This window comes from Sebastes fasciatus, chromosome 14, assembly GCF_043250625.1.
Source record: "Sebastes fasciatus isolate fSebFas1 chromosome 14, fSebFas1.pri, whole genome shotgun sequence".
Taxonomy (NCBI): Eukaryota; Metazoa; Chordata; class Actinopteri; order Perciformes; family Sebastidae; genus Sebastes; species Sebastes fasciatus.
In genome coordinates this window covers 3,091,981-3,113,716 of record NC_133808.1, presented here as the reverse complement: position 1 = coordinate 3,113,716, position 21,736 = coordinate 3,091,981, and the positions used below count along the sequence as shown (strand labels likewise).

General features: G+C 40.4%; 1 protein-coding gene across 2 annotated transcripts; it reads left to right on the top strand.

Annotated features, from left to right (window-relative positions):
* Positions 1-2,274: 2,274 nt before the first annotated feature.
* asb1 (ankyrin repeat and SOCS box containing 1) lies at positions 2,275-15,140 on the top strand. 2 transcript variants are annotated; one of them, XM_074658198.1, is made up of 5 exons: positions 2,275-2,572; positions 4,017-4,155; positions 5,777-6,079; positions 8,469-8,851; positions 13,710-15,140. In XM_074658198.1, exons 1-5 carry the CDS (start codon positions 2,458-2,460, stop codon positions 13,760-13,762), a joined length of 993 nt encoding a protein of 330 aa, XP_074514299.1. In that variant the 5' UTR covers positions 2,275-2,457; the 3' UTR covers positions 13,763-15,140. The 2 variants fall into 2 exon arrangements, with proteins under 2 accessions (XP_074514299.1, XP_074514298.1); XM_074658197.1 differs by lacking the exon at positions 13,710-15,140 and adding an exon at positions 9,930-11,924 and having other exon boundaries at positions 2,276-2,572.
* The last annotated feature ends 6,596 nt before the right edge of the window (positions 15,141-21,736 follow it).

The following is a 21,736-nucleotide window of genomic DNA, read 5'->3' as shown; positions in this document are numbered from 1 at the left end:
AACAAAAATCAGCTAAGTTTAGGCAATGAAAAAAAACAACTTCTTTACATTTAGGCAACAAAAAAACAACAGGTTTAGGTTAAAAAACTACAACTTCTTTAGGTTCAGGCAGAAAAACTACAACTTCTTTAGGTTTAGGCAAAAAAGCCCCACTTAGTTAAGTTTAGGGAAAAACATTATGTTGACTTCTGCTCCTGTTCCTGTCATAATTACTACGGTTGCTGTCGTGATATTTTATGCCTTCTTTCGGTGATCTATCATGTGAATAGATGATAAAACCTACTAGCAGGTGTAGTAGGCTCCTATTGACCCACATCTAAGGGAGTTATAGCAACTGATATATTTCATAGCCTGACAACAGTCTCATGGGCTGGCTCAGAGCATCTTTCGGTACTCAAAGAATATAATATTCGGCACCACTTTCAGACTCATCATGGCAAAAAATACAAGAAGTTGCCAGGCCAATGGAGAACAGAGGAGATAAATGAATTGTTGGCTAGATTTTAGAAAACAACAGTCCGTCTTTTTTTGTCATATCCGAGAGATCAGCGAGATCTCAGGTCGTTAATCATCTGTTTTGTAAATGGATTGTTCATTAATTGTGAACAATTAAAAAAAGAAAGAAAAAAGGAACAATTTGGAGGTGTTGTTGTATATAGGCTATCATGCAATGGTTTTACTGGTCCGGCCCACTTGAGATCAAATTGCGCTTGTATGTGGCCCATGAACTAAAATGTAGTTTGACACCCCTGCCTGCATTAATCCTTATGTTAATCCAAATGACTTTTTTAAATGCAATTCTGAAAATAAACTGCACTTTGTGTGGATAAAACACAGGGCCGGGTTTGGAGTGGTTAAATAACCTCTCCAATCTGACTTTGTTCATAATTAAATTACTATTAAATGGTTATTGTTCTTAGTGTTGTAATCAGATGGGATGAGCTGCACACCATGTTCCCAGGTCTTGTTATATGGGTTTGAATTGGGCTGCATACTTTCAATAAGTAATAGCCTACTGTATGTCTCAAAATTATAACTGCAAATCACAGCTCACTGACCTGAAATCTGCTCATCAAAACAACTGAATTTCAGAATCGTCTTTATTTTTCCTCCCTGAAACTACCTTGTCCTTACAAAGCTGGAAGTCTGTAAGCGACCTGTCCACTTATGGGGAGACTTGGCACTGTTGACCTTTCCGTGTATTTTTAGAGCACCACCAAGGCCTCGACGTCAAAGGTTTGATGCAATCAATTCTTAGATAGAGCCGTGGCTGCATGCCTCCGTGGTGTGCCCACTCAAAAATGACTCATCAAAGATTAACTGTCAGAAAGACGGTTGACACAACCTTTTAGGCGCAGCTAAACAGAATGTCTAACCCTTTTGTACACAGAGACATGGATATGCTGTGTATCATATACAGTATGTAGGAGATTTTACTTGTTCCAGGTCAACTAAATTAAAAAAAATAGATAAATAAAAGATTGAGTATTTCCCCAGAATTTGGGCTTTAAAACAACATTTAGACCTTCATGTTGGGGAATAAAAAAAAAATCAGTATGTTTTTGAATTGTCTATGTCTGCCAATGTAAAGCTGTAAAATATGAAAGTTTGCTCCGGCCGGCGGGCGGTGCTTGGTTTTGGCTTGACTGTTTTCAACAAGGCGGCCGGGTTAAAAAATGTTGTTGTGTCCGAAATTCCACACTAACATGCTATTTAGTACGCTAAAACAGTATGTGAAATATTTTTGTACGTCCGAAACCATAGTATGACACCAATAGTAGGTGAACTACATACTTTATCCGGTGAAATATTACTGTATGCAACGCTTACACTACGGCGGCATACATATCCCACAATGCAATGGGGTAGTGACGATAACGTTCATGACAGACGTTGACGGACGGCTCTGTAACATCAATAATGCTTCAATTTAACTGTATAAGTATAATATTTCACTTTGCTGGGCGTAAAATATTTTAAATTAATTCAGACTTTGATTCTCACAAAACCGTCGTTTTGAAAATTTAAATAAAATAACTTCTGAAATTATTCTCATAATATTACGACTTTTTTCTCTCGTAAGCCTATGACTTTTTTCTCGTAATATTATGACTTTATTCTCGAAATCTCAGATTTATTTTCTTCCCTCAATGTAGCCCTAATGCTCCGTCGTAGGATATAGTGACAGTTTTATACAAATAACTTTATTTATCATATTTGCTCAAAGAAACCTACTGCAGCTTTAATAAAGCGACGCGTCCCCTTTAAATCGTCCAGCTGAGCGCAGTCAGGAAGTTGCGCAGTGAACTCACAGACTCTGTCAGTCACAATCACACTGGTGTATTATTGTGAAGACTCTGGTCTGATTCGGTAGAGTTTCCCGTGGTTCGGGGGGTAACTGGTGTAGATCTCCTGCTGCGGCTCCAGGTCCAGGTCCAGGTGTAACGGATCAGCAGCATGGCGGACGGTCCAGACGGTCCAGACGGTCCAGAGGCTGCAGCTGACGAGCCGCCCAGTATCACCTTCCCTCCTCTCATCACTGTGTCTGATCTGCCCAGTGCCACCGCTGCAGGTAACCATGTCTGCATGATTCATCAGTCCTCTCCAGGGTGCATGTACCTCCATGTGTGTGAAAGGACGGCAGATACATTAACAGGAAGAGCTCAATGAGCAGGACAACAACAAGTGATGTTGTGAGGTGACTCCTCCTGAGGACTGTAATGAGGTGTGGCCCCAGCAGTCAGTAAACATCTACAGCATGATTAATGTTCTCATATCCCTACAAATGATGGAGTTATAGTGGATGGATTTGGACAAGAGGTTGACCATTTGAGCTCTTATGTAGCTTATATAAGTGGTTGACACCTGCACAATAAAATGCAATTTAAAGCTGCAGTAGGCAGAGTGTTTTTGGCATCATTGGGCAAAAGATTCCAAAATAACCTTTCAGCATATTGTAATTCAAGTGTTCTGAGAGAAAACTAAACTTCTGCTCCCCCTCATGGCTCTGTTTTCAGGGTTTAAAGGTCCCATATTGTAAAAAGTGAGATTTCCATGTCTTTTATATTATAAAGCAGGTTTAAGTTCTATATAAATACTGTTAAACTATCAAAACGCTCAATCCACAGGAAAATACACACAGCCCATATTCAGAAATTGTGCGTTTGAAACAAGCCGTTAGGATTTCTGTCCATTTGTGATGTCACAAATATACAATATATATAGATCATCACACAGTTTTAAACGTTAACATTCTAAATGTGTTCCAGTTTATTTCCTGTTGCAGTGTATGTAAATAACATCAGCTGACAAGAAGCAAACATGGACCCCACCTGTTGCCTAGCAACGCAATTCCGTTGCTATTCCGTTGACATGCACTAAAACGGAGTGTTTCAGACAGAGGGTAAATACAGGTATATTTAGGCAGATAGTATGAGGAAAATAAAGTTTTTTTTAACATTACAGCATGTACACATGTTCTAGTAGAAACACAAAAAATAGGACCTTTAAAAATGACGGGAGACTTTGGCCAATCACAGGTCATTTCAGAGAGAGAGCGTTCCTATTAGCTGTGCATTCAACGGAGGCAGCTGTCAATCACTCGCGGGGTCCGCGGACGATCATACAGTTAAACTAGGCAGCGCTGATCAAATATGAATCAATATTCTGTTACTGTAATGCCTATTTCTCTCCTCAAATGTGTTCAGAAACATCTTGTAGTGTACTGTTTAGCTGTAAAATGAGAAAGTTTGCTCCGGCTGGTGGGCAGTGCTTGGTATTTCCTCCACTGATCTCAACATGGCTGCTGGTTCAGAAACTTTCTATTTTATTTTTTTTTACAGCTAAACAGTACACTACAAGATGATTCTGAAAACATTTGAAAATATTTGTTATCATTTTTATCATATTTCATCCCTGCAGAAAGGCTTTGGGAACCACTGAACTCATGTATAGTACACATCAGTTTTATTTGAAGATATGATAGTTTGACAGTTTGTCATCTGTGTCGTTACCAGGCCGTAACCTGAAGGAATGGCTCCAGGAGCAGTTCTGCGACAAACCTCTGGAGCAGGATGACATGAGGCTGCACAACGCAGCCTACGTCGGAGATCTGGACACCCTGAGGAACCTGCTGCAGGAAGACAGCTTCAGACGGTAGGAGGGAGTAATAATAACAATTTGAATATAATACAATTTTATTTTAGGGCTTAATCGCATGATTGTCCGTGATTAATTGTGATTATTAATCGCACAATTTTCATCTGTTCAAAATGTACCTTAAAGGGAGATTTGTCAAGTATTTAATCCTCTTATCAACATGGGAGTGGGCAAATATGCTGCTTTATGCAAATATATGTATATATTTATTATTGGAAATCAATTAACAATACAAAACAATGACAGATATTGTCCAGAAACCCTCACAGGTACTGTATTTAGCATTAAACAATATGCTCCAATCATAACATGGCAAACTGCAGCCCAACAGGCAACAACAGCTGTCAGTGTGTCAGTGTGCTGACTTGACTATGACTTGCCCCAAACTGCATGTGATTATCATAAAGTGGGCATGTCTGTAAAGGGGAGGCTCGTGGGTACCCTTAGAAACCAATTAACCTTCACTGATCTGGAGGTCAGAGGTCAAGGGGATACCTTTTCAAAGTTTGGAGCGTCATCTAGCCTCCTTTCCGACAAGCTAGTATGACATGATTGATACCAAAGGATTCATCAGTTTTTTTAGTTTCATAGTTAGTTTCATATGATGCCAGTTTATTCACTCCAGCTTTAAAACTGAGCCCGCTATAACCTCAGATCGATTGCGTTAAAGAAATTAGCGCCGTTAAAACGAATGTGCATTAACACGCTATTATCGCATTAACTTTGACACCCCTATTTTATATGTAAAGCACTTTTGTTGACAGAGTCATTTATGTTGCTGTTGTAGACGTGCAGAATAGACCTCGTCCCTCAACGGTCACACTGAATGCTCCGTCTTACTGCAGAACTGGCAGCTTTTGTTCAGAATGCTCATGTGTGGCAGTAACGTGGTTTGTGGTCTCTGTGCCGTGTGGGTTTGTTCAGCAGGTCTGCTGAGTGACAGACACGCTGTACAGAATATGCCCTTACACATCTCTACCACAGAACAGTCTTGTGCTGCATAACACACACCATATGCTGGGTACTTTTATCCTCGTTGCCACAGTGCTTTAACCAAACACTTCCTTTTTCTCAATGTGTGCATTATGGTTTATAGTCGGTGGCCACGGTGGGACTCAAACACCTCACTTGTACACTGTCTGTACAGGTACTGGAACATGTAATGCTCACAATGTCAGAGCCAGGCGGGACCATCGTAGAGTGGTCAGCGCTCATTTAACCCCAATCCCACAGTGGTTGTATGCAGCACTCATACTCCACACCCAGCCAACCCGTTATTACTGGCTTAGGGCAGTTCATCTCCATTCCACATGGTTTGCAACATGCTGTTATTTCAATAAAACACTTTTTATTTCATTGGGATCTCCCTGCCCCGCCTATCCCAACTTGCCTGAGGCAGTAGTGTTGAAAGCAGTAAATTTGAGCAGGTAGCTGTCGTAAAGATTTCATTTGTGATGACCACACAGCAATGATATTTTTAAGACTTTGGTACGTTTATTGTTTTTTAATGTGGTTTTATGGTCATTGGCCTGCTTTTATTCAACAAAAAATCATCAAGTGCAAACATAACTCAATATGTTGGATACAACTGATAACTACTCCCTCTTCTCCCCGCCAGGCGCATCAATGAGAAGTCTGTCTGGTGTTGCGGCTGTCTGCCCTGCACCCCTCTGCGGATCGCAGCCACAGCAGGCCACGCCGCCTGTGTGGCTTATCTGATCGCCCAGGGAGCCGTGGTGGACCTGGTCGACGTGAAAGGTCAAACGGCCCTCTACGTGGCCGTTGTGAACGGTCACCTGGACTGCGTCCGCATCCTCCTCGAAGCCGGAGCCAATCCCAACGGAAGTCGCCACCACCGCAGCACGCCGCTGTACCACGCCGCACGGGTGGGAAGGCTGGACGTACTGCAGGAGCTCATTAGGTGAGGTTAGGAGAGGATCAGTCTAAAAACCTGGAGCCATGGAGCGGCGATCTGTGGCTGTGTTAAACAAGCAGAAAAAAAAAAAAATTTTCTCACTTGTCATATACTGTATGGGTTGAATGTGTATCTTCACACAGTATACTGGCAATAAGATTTGTTTTTCTCCCTTCTCCCACTTCTGAAAACTGGTGACGGGTGATACTAGGGAGGCACCGATCCGACATTTTCAGTCCCGATACCGATAGCGATACCTGGGCTTTGTGGTACCGAGTACCGATCTGATACCAGTGTTTAATTAATACGCTGTATAACTCACTGTGTGGAAGTGACTGGGATCATTCTCTTATGTGTAAGGCAACATCAGGCTTGACTTGAACATTGCTTTCCAATAAATACATAGATATACATATACTGAGTTGTATTAAAACAATAAATCGTACACCAGCAACTTGGTAAAAAAAAATCTTCAAAATGAACAGGAAATGCAATTCAAGTGTAAACCTTTTTAATGCAGCAACAAATTGGTCAAAACTTCAATAGGAATTAAAACTCCAGTATATAATGTATATGGTATATAAAAATAGAATTGAATTGAATAGATCGGCCCCGTTGTCATTGATTCGAAATCCAGCTGTTTGAGTCAGAATCGTCCCGATATTTGATCCATTATTGGTATCGGTGCATCCCTAGGGGATACTCTCCATGCCGAGCCAGTCCATCTTTGAGCCTTCCCTTTTTTATATCTCCACGCCGTGATAGCCGTTGACGGAGGCATTACTGTATGTTTTCAGGGTGTCTGTCCATCTATCCGTCCATCCGTCCGTTCATACCATTCTCATGAATATCTCAGGAACGCCTGAAGGGAATTTTAAATTTGTCACAAACATTCACTTGGACTCAACGATGAAATGCTTAGAATTTGGTGGTCAAAGGTCAAAGGTCACTGTGACCTCACGTCCGTCCCATTCTTGGCAATGCGATATCTCAAGAACGCCTTGAGCGAATTTCTTCAAATTTAGCACAAACAGCCACTTGGACTGGAAGATGAATTAATTAGATTTTGGTGGTCAGAGGTCGCTGTGACCAAGAATTCAAGAATTCATATGCAAGTTATGACTAATACAAATGTCGAACACAGGGATCTCCAACCTTTTTTCCTCTGAGAGCTAGAGCTACACATAGCACCAAGTTGTACACTGCCAACAGCAGACATCATTTCTGTCTTACTTTTATGGTCCTTTAATAACGTTTCAGCCGAAATTTAAACAGGTTTACAAAGTGACTTTGTGTTATCACATTTATATCCATATTCTTTGAACCTTTGGCGAGCCACTCAGAAACGGGCTACCTGTTAGAGACCCCTGGTCTAACAGGATAAAATGGTGAAGTGATGACATTTTGGACAGACAGACAAACTGCAACTTGACTGGTTGGCGGAGGCTACAACTGCGAGGCAGTAATTCTAGTTTGTTTATGCAGTGGATTGTCTAGAGGTCAGCATTATGATCTACTGCTAGCCGTGTGATGCAATGTGTTCCACTGCTTCAGGCAGTAGTTTTGTTATTTCCTGACTTACAAAAAAACATGTCTCATCTTTCCCAGAATGCACAAAAACAAATCATAGGGTCCCACCGGCAGCCCATATGGGACAGTAGTCCTATGTGTTGCGATGAATCTTTGACAAGAAAAAAATATTCTGAACAGACAAAAGGCAAAAATGTTTAATTTTACCCACAATATTTTGATCTAGACCAGGGGTCAGCAACCTTTACTATCAAAAGAACCATTTTAGGCAACAAAAAAAAAATCTGTCTGGAGCCACAAAACATTTGAGCATTGTGATGAAGGTAACACAGTTTACAGTCTAAGTATATAGTATATAAGTCTAATGCAGTGAGGGCCAAAGTGCAAATGTACTACAGAGTATTAGGGTCGCATTGAGGGAAAAAAAATATGAGATTTCCAGAATAAAGTCATAACTTTACAAGAAACAAAGAAAATAACACGTAAAATTACTACTTTATAATATTATGACTTTATTCTCGAAATCTCAGATTTTATTTCCCTAATGTGGCCCTAATACTCCGTCCTATCGTCATATCATAGACCTACAACAATGATAAATAAAAATGAAAATGTAAACAAAAAACAGTTATTCATTTCCATTTTTAAAAATCCAAAGGGAGCCACTGGAGAGGGGCTAAAGAGCCGCATGTGGCTCCGGAGCCGCAGGTTGCAGACCCCTGGTCTAGACACACACCTAGTTGCACAGTATATTGGCTAAATGTGGCCCATCTGAAATATTAGAATTTCAAGTAGTTGTATTATCTTCAGAGGGCATCAAGATTAAAAAAAAGGTTAAACTGTATCCATGGTTCCCTCTGTCCAGGTTCAATGCTGATGTAAACATGGACCACCAGCTGGGTCCCCGGCTCCTCTTGAGTGCTCGCACCCTCAACACTCTGGTGGTGTGTCCTCTCTACATCAGCGCCGCCTACCACCACCTCCACTGTTTCCGGCTGCTGCTCCAGGCCGGCGCTCAGCCTGATTTCAACTACACGGGGCCCGTCTGCCAAGAGGCTCTGAGCCGCGGCCTGGCCTCCTGCCTGCTGGATGCCGTGCTACGACACGGCTGCGAGGTAGCCTTCATCCACCTGCTGCTGGACCACGGGGCCAACCCGGACCTCGCGCCCTGGGATGGCTTAGAGCTGGAGGCTCCTAATCGGAGGAAGGTGGATCCGGAGGCGCTCAGGGTCTTCCTGGAGGCGAGGAGTGAGTAAAATCTGTGAATGTGCAGGCATCAGTGAGGACAGATATTACTAACACATACAGTATATGTTCAAGGACGGGTTTCATACAGAGTTCGAGGTAGTTCAGGACTTTTAGTTGTCAAATGAATGTGTTTTGAGTAGGGCTGTCAATTGATACAAATATTTAATCGGGATTAATAGCATGATTGTCCGTGATTAATAACTGCAAATATGCTGCATTATGCAAATGTATGTATTTATTTATTATTGTAAATCAATTAACAACACAAAACAATGACAGATATTGTCCAGAAACCCTCACAGGTACTGCATTTAGCATAAAACAATATGCTCAAATCATAACATGGCAAACTGCAGCCCAACAGGCAACAACAGCTGTCAGTGTGTCAGTGTGCTGACTTGACTATGACTTGCCCCAAACTGCATGTGATTATCATAAAGTGGGCATGTCTGTAAAGGGGAGACTCGTGGGTACGCATAGAACGGAGATCAGAGGTCAAGGGACCCCTTTGAAAATGGCCATGACAGTTTTTCCTTGCTAAAACTGAGGTAACTTCTTAGCGTATGATGCAAGTCACTTTACTCTAGCTTTAAAAGTGAGCCCGCTACAACCTCCCAAATATTGATTGTGTTAATGCGTTAAAGAAATCAGTGGCGTTAATACAAATTTGCATTAAGGTTGTTGTTAGCTAATTTTGTTGTTAGTTGTCAGTGGTTGCCTCTAAACCACCCAATCATTTATCCTTTGTTACAAAATATGATATCATATAATATCATATAATGTAATAAAAGCCATGACTGGCAAAGAAAAATGTGAAAAGGTTCAGATTTAGTTGAGCGCCTTGTTGCCATATAACTGCAATGTCCCGTGTTTGATTCTGGCCTTGAGACCTGTGTTGCATGTCACACCGCTCTCTCTCTCTCTCCCCCATTTCTACATTGACAAGCAGTCCACTTGTGATCCGATCACTGAGGACGCATGTTAATACCAGGTCTGAACAGGGCCTTAATCATGTACCCATAGTGCCGTTCTGCTGCAGCTGTTAAGGAGATCCACCTTTGATTTGTCTCTTTCTCAGGATGCCCTCGCAGGCTGACACACCTGTGTCGCATCAGGATCCGCAGAGCCATGGGCAAGAATCGCCTAAAGCACATACCCTCGTTACCGCTACCACAACCCATCAAGAACTTCCTGCTTCACCAAAACTGACAACCTCCTCTCCTTCTACAGAGCTCTTCCAACCCAAACCTTAAAAAAAACAACTCGGACAATTACAACACTAACCCCAAATAGAGCATTTTGTGAGCCCAATTTGCGAATTGCTTATTATTTTCTAATAGTAATACAGTTAATATCATTTTTCAAACATTTTGAAGTCCTATCTTCCTATAATTATAATTATTTATTGAAATGCTTCTGAACTGAAATGCTTCTGAACATACCTTAGTATGTCCTGACTTGTGGAAACTGTATGTGTATCCAAAGTGTTTGCCTTGTGACCTCCTGAATCACCGGGATGTGTTCCGGTCCTGCTTCGAGTAGCACTTTTCAGCTTAAGAGCCATAGTGAGAATGTCATTTGGAGTGAAACAATGATGTTAACATGCCATGTATTAAATATCCCGTTCAGAAGCAGAGGATCATTACCCAGATCCAGCTCCTTGAATTGCTCATTTATGTGTTGTATGCACACTTATTTTAGGCCTTTTACCAACTCTCATCCAGAGTGAATGGCAAAATGTGCAGCAACCCTGTATTCTTAAAGGTTCTCTGTACGATATCCAGAGCATTAATATAGCAGCAAGCAACTATTTGCTATGTAAAGATATATAAGAGTAATGTCTACCTGAGCAGAGAATGAAGTCTCCCTCCCTCTGTGTGTGTTATAATCAGAGGTTCTCTGTGCTTTGTTGACATAGCCGGGCTACCCCGCTGGCTAGCTCACGGCTGCCGCTCTGCACTGCTCTCATACGGCAGTTACAGCTGATAATGCCGCCTCAACCGACAGCGTTGTCGCGGAAGCGTAGCGCCCACCCTCTGGCATACTTGCCAACCCTCCCGATTTTCCCAGGAGACTCCCGTTTTTCATTGCCCTCTCCCGAATTCCTCCCAGGGTCACACCTTTTTTTCCTTTTCGTTATCTCAACCTGTTTCTGGCACTGTACAGTGTCTGTAAGCCCCACTGTTTCCTCTCGGACAACAATACAGCTACACCTAATGCCATTTCCAGACGAAAGAGAGCTGTGGTTTTAAGCTGCGCTTGCTGCACATCACATCACAGTGCTGCGTGAGTGAGAGAAGGACGGGGAAATGGAGAGTACTAAGAGAAAGAAATACTCAGCAGGGGCAAAAAAAATTAATGAATGAATAAAGACTGATGAATATTAGTTTATGCCAGAGATTCACACAAGTTCACACCAGAGAATTAAATTAAAAGTAGGCCTATTTAACTTAAAAAATCTGTTGCAGTGTTCTTATTATTTTGTTATTTTCATTCTTTAAAAGTCACCAGAATGCAGGAAACATAGTCGCTGAAACTCACATTTTTCTGGGAGGACCCCCGTCTTTGGGTAAGAAATCTTCCTTATTTTTGAGGTTTCAAGGTTGGCAGGTATGCCCTCCGGTCCAGAGAGATTTGGAAAATGGCCTGAAAGATTGATCAGACCAAAGACTAAAGATCAAGTTGTAGATTTTTAAGGAGGAAAAATTAACGAAAGCTTAAAATGAGCAATTCAAGGTCCCGGATCTTAACTGAAAACACTGCTATAGCCGGAGAAAAGTTAACATTTTGGGTCTAATTACTAATGTACATGTTAGCATCATGTAGAACACCTGCACTGTTTAAGCATATTCAAACAAACTCCCTGTGAAGGGAATTTATTCATGATGAATAGAACAACTTTGTATTTATTGCCCAGAAAGCTGCCTTCTCTGTGAGTCTGTTGCACCTATTGGCTTCTGTGCATGTTTGTTGCACAGCTCTGTGTCGTTTCTCACACACCGGTCAACATGAAGTGCATTTTACTTTGTATGTCTCATCTTTGTTTGCATGCAGTAAATATACAATAATTCTATATTCTCTCCTGTATGTTTTTTATCATCTAAAACTACATGGGAGGGCTTCCACACCGCCAGGAAGCAGAGCGATTCCTCAAAAGTAGGATCACTTTCAACGCCTCCTGTTCCTTTAGCCATCTCCTTCAGTGAACATGAGAGAATGATTCCTTCTCCTTTCCTCCCAACTCCGTCCACAAGATCTGCTCTAATCCAGAATATCTGAGTTAGTGTCATGGACACAATCTCTGGAGTATAGGCTCGGTTAAGTCTGGTGCTCTATATACATTAGCAGGTGTGCAATAACACACTATTGCATTAGCAAAGTGTGCAATGTTTTGTTCTTTAATAAAAAAATAATTGATTTAGTAAATGTGCAAATGTAGATGTGCAAAATTGAACATGTGCAAGAATATTACAGACTAAAACAGAGTGGAGTGGAGTTGAGACAGAAAGCTTAGAGTTCTCTGTTAGACAGAGGTGAGGTGATGTAGAGGGTTATGGTGGGTTTTTTTTTTATCCAGCGAAGCTTCAGCACACTATTAGTTAAACAGCTATTTAGGGAAATTCCCCCCCATGCAGTACACAGCACATGATCCTTTTCACAGGTTCATGCCCGGGGATAGTTAAGTGATTAAAGTCTAGGATCTGTTTCAAAAAACTGTGACCTTAAATATCTGAATAAAATAGAAAGGGTTAAGGTGAGCAGACTGCCCCTCTGTGGATATTGAAGATTAGCTGATCATTATTCAAGCCAAATATTTTTAACCTGCAGTAGGCAGAATATTTTTGGCATCATTGGGCAGTAAAATCCCATAATAACCTTTCAGCATATTGTAATTCAAGTGTTCTGAGACAAAACTAGACTTCTGCTCCTCCTCATGGCTCTGTTTTCAGGCTTTAAAACATCTTGCCTGTGACGGGAGACTTTGGCCAATCACAGGTCATTTCAGAGAGAGAGCGTTCCTATTGGCTGTTCATTCAACGAAGGCAGCTGTCAATCACTCCCAAACTCCGATCAAACTAGGCAGCGCTGATCAAATATGAATCAATATTCTGTTACTGTAATGACTATTTCTTGGCTCAAATGTGTTCAGAAACATCTTGTAGTGTACTGTTTAGCTGTAAAATGAGAACGGCTGGTGGGCGGTGCTCGGTATTTCCTCAACTGATCTCAGAATGTCGGCTGGGTCACAAACTTTATCATTTTACAGCTAAACAGTACACTACAAATTGTTTCTGAACACATTTACGTGAGAAATAGGCATTACAGTAACAGAATATTGATTCAGATTTGAACCGTTTGACCGTTTGATCAGAGTTTGTAAGTGATTGACAGCTGCTCAGAGACGGCAAGTCTCCAGCTCGGCTCTGATTGGTTGTTTTCCTCCGGTCTGTGAAATCTTGCAGATGCCGTTAGGAGCACTGGAGGACACCGAGACACATGATTTTTTTCAGATTACCTGTCTCATGCACTACTGTCAGGATATAGTGACCGATCTATAAAAATAACTTTTTCTAATCATATTTGCTCAATTTCTACCCACTGCAGCTTTAAATGCAGAGTCCAAATTTCATGTATGTGACAATAAAAATAAAGTTTAAGTTTAAGAAAAAAAAAATAGGGCTACTTTTTCCATAAATGGCAGAATTTTTAAGTAAATAATGGCCTTCTACTAATAAGGCATGTTTTTTTACCCAGCTGATGTTGAACAGCTGTAATACGTTGCACACTAAATTGATCACGCAACCAATTGATCCCTCTCTCTCTCTCTCTCTCTCTCTCTCTCTCTCTCTTCTCACAGTGCTCTCTCGTGTAACTCTCCCTGTAACTCGTGACATCCTCCAGAGACATTAAGACAATTACAAGTGTGATCGAGCTCTGGATAGGGACATTTGTTATCGTTGTCAAGCTGATAAATGTGCCAAGATGTCATGGAGAAAACCACAATTTTGTGAAAACCCAACTGGCCCCCAATGGAACATGCAGAGCCTGGGAACCCCGACTGGAAGCAAACGGTGTTGCTTTCTGAAAAAGCAGAATTGGGCAGGATTAAAGATTTTCTGCAAACATGTTGCAAAGAATTATTCTCTTTTCAAAGTAAAAGAAAAGCCTCTGAAACTTTAAATATAATCTAATTTAGGCTCTCATGGGACAGCTAAATTATCCATTAGACAAATGAATGAGATTTAAACATTTAAAGTTATTTAAATTAAATAACTACAAAATAAAATCAGTGCTTGAAGGTGAAGTTTGTGTGCACAGAAATGTCACATGGGGTCTCTAGATGGCACTGTCTTCCTTTCAAGCATGGCAGACATCTCGTTGTCTCCCATTGTCTCTCCTTCCCTTGCTCTGTCTTTCCTTTTCTGTTTCTCTTTCTTTCCCATCTCTTCCCTTTGTTTGTCTCTCTTTCTTTCTTGTACCTCTTCTTTTCTTTTCTTCCTTTTTTCTTTCCTCTGTCAGCCTCTTCTGAGTTGGCTTCGGAGGACTCAGCCGTGGACCTCAGCATGTGTCCTCAAGAGCCTCATCCCTTCAGAACTCATTGAAGCTAGTCTTTCATTAACAGAACACACACACACACACACACCAGCGCAGAGTGAAGCAGAGATTGGACAGTTTGGTAAACCACTATCTTCCTGTGGGGAGTTTCCATTGCGAGAGACTTCTCTTTCAAGTCAAATTTATTTTATGTTCCAATTTATTTAGGACGGCACCCTGCAGAGTTATTAGAGATTTCACATGAAGACTTTTATTCCACAATGACCTGTCACTATACAGAAGCGGCTAAATGCTAAAACATCAGCAAATTATATTTTATTGGCTGCTTTGTACATGAAAACTTCAAATCATGATCAGCGCTAACAGTATTTATATGCTGAAGTGATTCCCTTTGGTCATGCCTTCGCAACGAAAGAAAAACAGACCGATGGTAAAAAAGGTTTATTTCTCCAGAAAATCACCGAGAGCCTGGAAAAGCTGAATGGTGTCGTTCATTCCTGACTTTATTTGCACCGCAAACTGCAATCAAAAACTCAACAGCCTCTGCTAATTCACCGCAGTGTTCCGCTTAAAGTGGGGACCAGCATGCAAAGAGATGTTAAATGCAGTGCAGCTCGCTTCATGAGGCGACCACAGCTTTTAGACGTGGATTAAAGGTTGTTTCCGTGGATCTGGTGTTTTCCTATAAAATCCTGCTTGTGTGTGTGTGTGTGTGTGTGCGTGTGTGGTAACAAAATATATAAACCCTGTTTGTGTAAAAGAGAGTAAAAGTCCTGTTTGTTTGGATCCAAACTCACCTGTTAGTTGTTAAGTAGTTCCACCACATCACTTTGTGTCTGCCTCTTTGTCAGAAGACCTGCTCTCCTGCACTTGCAATGCCGAGTAGCCTGTTATCATTCGGTAATTGCCACGCGCTTTAATTGAAATGATCTCATTCCTCAGGCGTTCCGGAACTCTTTAGTTTCCTCCAATGACCACATCACTGCGTGTTTACCGCCGCCACCACACACACGCACACAGGTATTCTGACCCATTTATCGAGTTCAAGCTCCTTTTTTCCCCCACACAGCTAGCATTTATCCAAACATAAAGCAGTTTGACATGACTAACAGATGACATGGCACTGAGTTTGTCATTTGTCGTCCAAGAAAAGCAACCTTTTCTGTTTGAGCTCTTGTCAGATCAATTGAACAGGCACGCTTGGGTATGGATGAAGGAGACCGAAAATATTGATAACTTTTAACAGCCGCGGCAGCGATGCTGATGTTGCTTTCACCTTGTGAGTCAGTGGGTGTTTCTCAAAGTCAAGGATGCTTTGTAGGACAGGTCCTTCCAAGTTAGGTCCTACAGGGACTATAGGCAAGCCTCCTTAAATGGACGAGGTATTTATTATTTGATTTTACTTTATGTAGAACAATTCCGTACATTACAATTTTTAGTAGGAATATTGATTTTGCTTTCCTCAATAATAAAAACAGATTTAAAAATGTAGGCCTATTAAAAACATAAATGGAATCCATAGAGATTAAAGCAATTATTAGAATTTATCAGCGTAGAAAACATACAATTAATATGCTAGGACAATTTTTACAACTTATTATACTATGACTTTTTTCATGGCATACAGTGCTTTTTATTTTTTCGCGACATTTTTATGACATACTATGCTTATACTTTTTAAAAAAACCTTTGTGACATACTATACTATGACCTTTTTACGTCTTTTTTACAACATACTATGCTATGACTTTTTTATGACATTTTTACGACTTATACTATAACATTTTTATGACTTTTTATGACATACTATACTATGAGTTTTTAATGACAAATTTATGACATAATACTATGACATTTTCATGACATGCTATACTATGATATTTTTATTTCTTTTTTAAGGTATACTGTACTATTATTTCTGTAAGAGATTGTATGCTATGACTTTTTATGGCATATTAATAATATTTTAATGAATTTTTTTAATGGCATACTATACTATTACTTTTTTTTGACATACCAAACTGACGTTTTTCTAACATACTAATCTATGACTTTTCTTATGAAAAAATATTATGAAATACTATACTATGACTTTTTCACAAGGCAAAGCAGCTTTATTTGTAGAGCACATTTTAGCAACAGGGCAATTCAAAGTGCTTTACACAAACATTTAAGAACATTGCGACAAAGTGCAAAAGAACATTTAGACATAATTAAAACAGTCATAAAAACGTTAAAGATTAGAAAATAAAAACAAGCTAAAAATAACAGCTAGGTTAGAAACTAAAATAGAGTATGACACACAAGAGTTAAAGTTATAGTGCAGTATAAGATAATTATTTGGTTTAATAAAAGGCAGCAGCAAACAGGAAAGTTTTAAGCTTTGATTTAAAAGAACTAAGAGTTGGAGGTCCTGCAGTTTTCTGGGAGCTTGTTCCAAATATTTGGTGCATAAAAACTGAACGCTGCTTCTTCATGTTTAGTTGTGACTCTGGGGACACTAAGCAGACCTAATCCAGACCCCCTGAGAGGTCTGGATGGTTCAGAACATAGCAGAAGATCAGAGATGTATTTTGGCCCTAAGCCATTTAGTGCTTTGTAAACCAGCAGCAGTATTTAGAAATCAATTCTCTGAGAGACAGGGAGCCAGTGTAGAGACCTCAGAACTGGACTGATATGATCCACTTTCTTGGTCTTAGTGAAGACTCTAGCAGCAGCGTTCTGAATCAGCTGCAGCTGTCTGATCGATTTTTGAGGAAGACCAGTAAAGACGCCGTTACAGTAGTCAAGTCGGCTGAAGATAAATGCATGGACTAGTTTTTTTCCACATCCTGCTGAGACATCAGTCCTCTAATTCTTGCTATATTCTTCAGGTGATAGAAGGTTGTCTTTGTAATTGTCTTAATATGGCTGTTAAAGGTCAGGTCAGAGTCCATGACTACACCAAGGTTTCTGGCTTGGTCCGAGCTTTTTACCATTACAGATTGAAGGTGAGCACTGACCTTTAATCTTTCCTTTTTGGCTCCAAAAACTACGACCTCAGTTTTGTCTTTGTTCAGCTGAAGAAAATTCTGGCACATCCAATTATTGACTTGTTCAATGCACTCACTCAGTGCTTGTATTGGACTGTTGTCTCCTTGTGATAGAGTTATGTAAATTTGTGTGTCGTCTGCATAGTTATGGTAATTTATTTAGTTGTTATCCAAAATCTGACCAAGTGATAGCATGTAGATGTTAAACGAAAGAGGCCCCAAGATGGAGCCTTGGGGAACTCTGCATGTGATTTTGTTCAGCTCAGATTTGCAATTACCTATAGACACAAAGAAGTCCCTGTCTTTTAAGTAGGATTTAAACCAGTTGAAGGCTGTGCCAGAAATACCCATCCAGTTTTCCAGTCGGTCTAGTAATATATTATTGTCAACCGTGTCGAATGCAGCACTGAGATCCAGTAAAACTAAAACTGAAATTCTACCACTGTCTGTGTTCAATCGGATGGCATTGAAGACCTTAACAAGAGCAGGCTCAGTGCTGTGGTGCGGTCCAAAACCTGACTGGAAGACATCAAAAGAGTTGTTTAGTGCCAGAAAGCTTTTTAATTGTTGAAAAACTGTTTTTTCAAGATACTATGCTATGACTTTTTTATGACATACAATAATATGACTTTTTTTTATGGCGCACTATTCCATGACTTTTTTAAGAGATAGTATGCTATCGATAACGCTATGCGATTTTAATGACAATACTATGTCGTTTTATTTTTGCATATATTTATTTATGACTTTTTAATGCCATTTTATGGCATACTTTACTATGACTTTTGCATGAAATACTACATATGATTTTTTTAATGCCATTTTATGACATATGTATCATATATCATAAAAATGGCATTAAAAAAATGTAACGTTTTTATGAAATAGTATTCTATGACTTTTTCTGACATACTATATACGACTATGATGTTTTTTGAAATGCTATACTAGGACTTTCTTTGACTTTTTTCTGACATACTGTACTATGACTTTTTTTATGAATTTATTATGACATTACCATTTTGACATACTATACTATGACTTTTAAATTTTTTCAACATACTATACTATGACTTTTTTTTTAACTTTTTCCTCATAAGAACCCACGGTGACACAGGTGTCACAAGTCCTTTAAATGTTCTGGAAAGTCCCTAAGTGACACATACTGAACATCCTGGTGGGTCATGTGACAGATCATGTGATTTTGTGTTCCCATAACAACCTTTCCAAGATGTATGTGTGCCCGGTTAACACATGTGACAGAACTAGCTAAATTAAAAAAGATTGTTTTTTGTTGCTAAAGGTAAGAGTCAAGCCATTTAAGAATTGTAATGCTTACATAACATGTCCTTTATTACATTTAACCTGTTATGAACACATTTCTTGAACAAATTGATATAAAACAAATCAGATAAATATTGTTGTGACATATATGTCACATCTGGCCTTTAACCTTAAAATTGTCACGGAAAACCTAATGTGACATATATTTCACAATAAGAAAAATTATTATGATCTGCTCAGTTAATTTAGCTGATTCAATGATATGTAGTTAATATATTTTATATTGTTCAATACCAAGCATATTAAAACAAATGTAAACAAAAAAGCATGTTATATTAATTAAATTATGAATAAAATGTATAAGGAAACCATTTTCGCCTATCAGTAAATAAAATAAACAGACAAACCAGATTTTTCTACCCTATATCAGTCATATTTCAATGCCATTTTATTTTTTTCTGTAGTATGGATAACAAGAAGCAATACAGTGTTCAGGTTGCACTGGCAGTCATCCAGGGAGACGACAGTGAGTTTGAGGGTTGTGAAGGTAGCTCAGATGAAGACCCTGAAGAGCCTGATTACACTCCCATCAACAAAGACATGGAGAATGATGAGTCAAGTGAGTCTAGTGATTCAGACTGTTGTGAATCAGGTGATTTAGATGAAGTATCTCAACCAAAGATGAACCCTGGGCAGCAAAATACAACTGCCCAAGGAAAAAAACTGTTTTCTTGGAGAAAGAAACCTTTTGAAGCCCCTGAGTGCACATCCGAAGGACAGAGTGTCACACCCCCAGACAATCTTCATACTCCCCTGGAGTATTTCAGGAATTTCATCACAGCAGAAATGCTTGATTTACTGAAGGAGCAAACAAATTTGTACAGTGTACAAAAAACTACATCACAGCAATGTTAACACCACTGTTAAGGAGCTGGAAATATTGATTGGCCTCTACCTGCGCATGGGTTTTCGCCAATTGCCGGGAAATCGTGCTTACTGGGAAAATGACACAAGGTGTGCCATGGTGGCTGTCACACAACCGTTTTCAGACCCAAACAATGCCTGGAGATCACCCCAGAAGAGCACAACTCTATTGATGATCAAATGGTGTCTTTCAGAGGGACTCACAGCCCAATAAGGCAGTATGTCAAGTGCAAGCCCCACCATTGGGGATTGAAAATTTGGGGCCACTGCACTTCCTCTGGAATCCTCTGTGATTCTGCAGTCTATGAAGGTGGCACTGGTAAAAAAAAAACACACTTGGCATGGGAGGTGACTTTGTGGTTAAGCTGTGGGAAACTCTCCCATCAAACCAAAACTACAAAGTATTTGCGGACAACTTGTTTTCTTCAGCACCACTGGTGCTCGAGTTTCTTCAGCGTCAGATCTACTTTGTAGGAACACTCCGCAGCAATCGCTTGGCTGGTTGTCAGCTTGAAGATGAGAAAAGTCTTGCAGAGAGAGGCAGAGGATCTGTTGATGCCAGGGTGAAGAAAGAGGAATGCATGGCCATTGTCAAGTGGTATGACAACAGATCTGTTACCCTGATCTCATCTACTGTGCAGTTGAACCTAAAGACAAAGCTCAACGCTGGAGCAAATCAGACAAAGCATTTGTGGAAGTCAACAGGCCAAACATTGTGAAGGAGTACGTGTTGTACTTGTACCTGTTCTGGCAAACCATGATGCCTTGTTAACGCATGGCTGATCTACCTCCATGACTGTTATCTACTTGCGGTCCACAAGCCACTGAAACAAACAAAAAAAAGATTTTGTTGTTAAACCTAAGAAGTAAAGTTATAATTTTGTGGAAATGCAAATAAAAAGACAAGTCTTTGTTACCAAACAGAAAAAGACTGTCAGGCTGATTTATTTTCAGATGAGGAATAAATTTACCATCCCAATGTGACATATTTGTAACATTACAGTTTCTTCACATTATCAATGTGTCAAGCTAACACTATTACATTCACATCAGATTAATGTCATAGTAAACAAAACAACATTGTTATTTATTTTACTTGTCCTAATTTTACTGTCTGTCCACATATCACTCTATCACATCACTTCCCTTCACATTCCCTTCATCATCTGTAGTTCACATGCATGTATTACATGCATTCAGTCTTTTAACAGTTAGTGAGATGACTGGCACTGCATGAAGTGCAGAAGAGAGGTGTATGCTGGAGTGGATCCACTTAGGTTCACTCTTATGGACTCATTTAAATGTTCATCTGTCAGTCTTGTTCTGAACTTAGATTTCACGGCATTGAAGATGTATCGATGGAGTCTATCGATGGAGTCAACCGACTCATCACAGCGGATGGAAAACCATCTGCACCCATCCATGTCCTGTTCTAGCTGCTCCACAGCATCCGCAGACAGCGCAGACACTCTCCTTGCCACAGTATTAGCACCGAGTTGTACATCGGCGATAGCAGACATTATTTTTATTTTACTTTTATGGTCCTTGAATAGCGCTTCAGCCACTGCAGTCATTGCCTCTTTTACAATTGGTGTAGGGCTTTTTGTGGTGGTGCAGTGGTTAGCACTGGCGCCTCACAGCTAGAGGGTTGCAGGTTCGAATCCGGCTTGGGACCCTTCTGTGTGGAGTTTGCATGTTCTCCCCGTGTTAGCGTGGGTTTTCTCCGGGTACTCCGGTTTCCTCCCACAGTCCAAAGACATGCAGGTTAGGTTAATTGTGGACTCTAAATTGCCCGTAGGTGTGAATGTGAGCGTGAATGGTTGTCTGTCTCTATGTGTAAGCCCTGCGATGGACTGGCGACCTGTCCAGGGTGTACCCTGCCTTCGCCCAATGTCGGCTGGGATCGGCTCCAGCCCCCCCGCGACCCCTAACGGGATAAGCGGTTGCAGATGGATGGAAGGGCTTTTTGTGCTTCGTTAGGATGTGCGCCACTTTAAACGAAGCCTCTGTTGCTGTGTTGGCCTTCTTCGTTAGTTTGGTAAACTGTCGTCTTTTAAGCCTTGTTTTCAGCTCCTTTACCTTCTCTGTT

What these genes read in the sequence shown, in the direction of transcription:
- asb1 (XM_074658197.1), top strand. Translation starts at nt 2,458, where the DNA reads ATGGCGGACGGTCCAGACGGTCCAGACGGTCCAGAGGCTGCAGCTGAC. An exon ending in GCCCAGTGCCACCGCTGCAG is followed by an intron (nt 2,573 to 4,016) that starts GTAACCATGTCT and finishes TGTCGTTACCAG; the next exon opens with GCCGTAACCTGAAGGAATGG. An exon ending in GGTCTTCCTGGAGGCGAGGA is followed by an intron (nt 8,852 to 9,929) that starts GTGAGTAAAATC and finishes TCTCTTTCTCAG; the next exon opens with GATGCCCTCGCAGGCTGACA.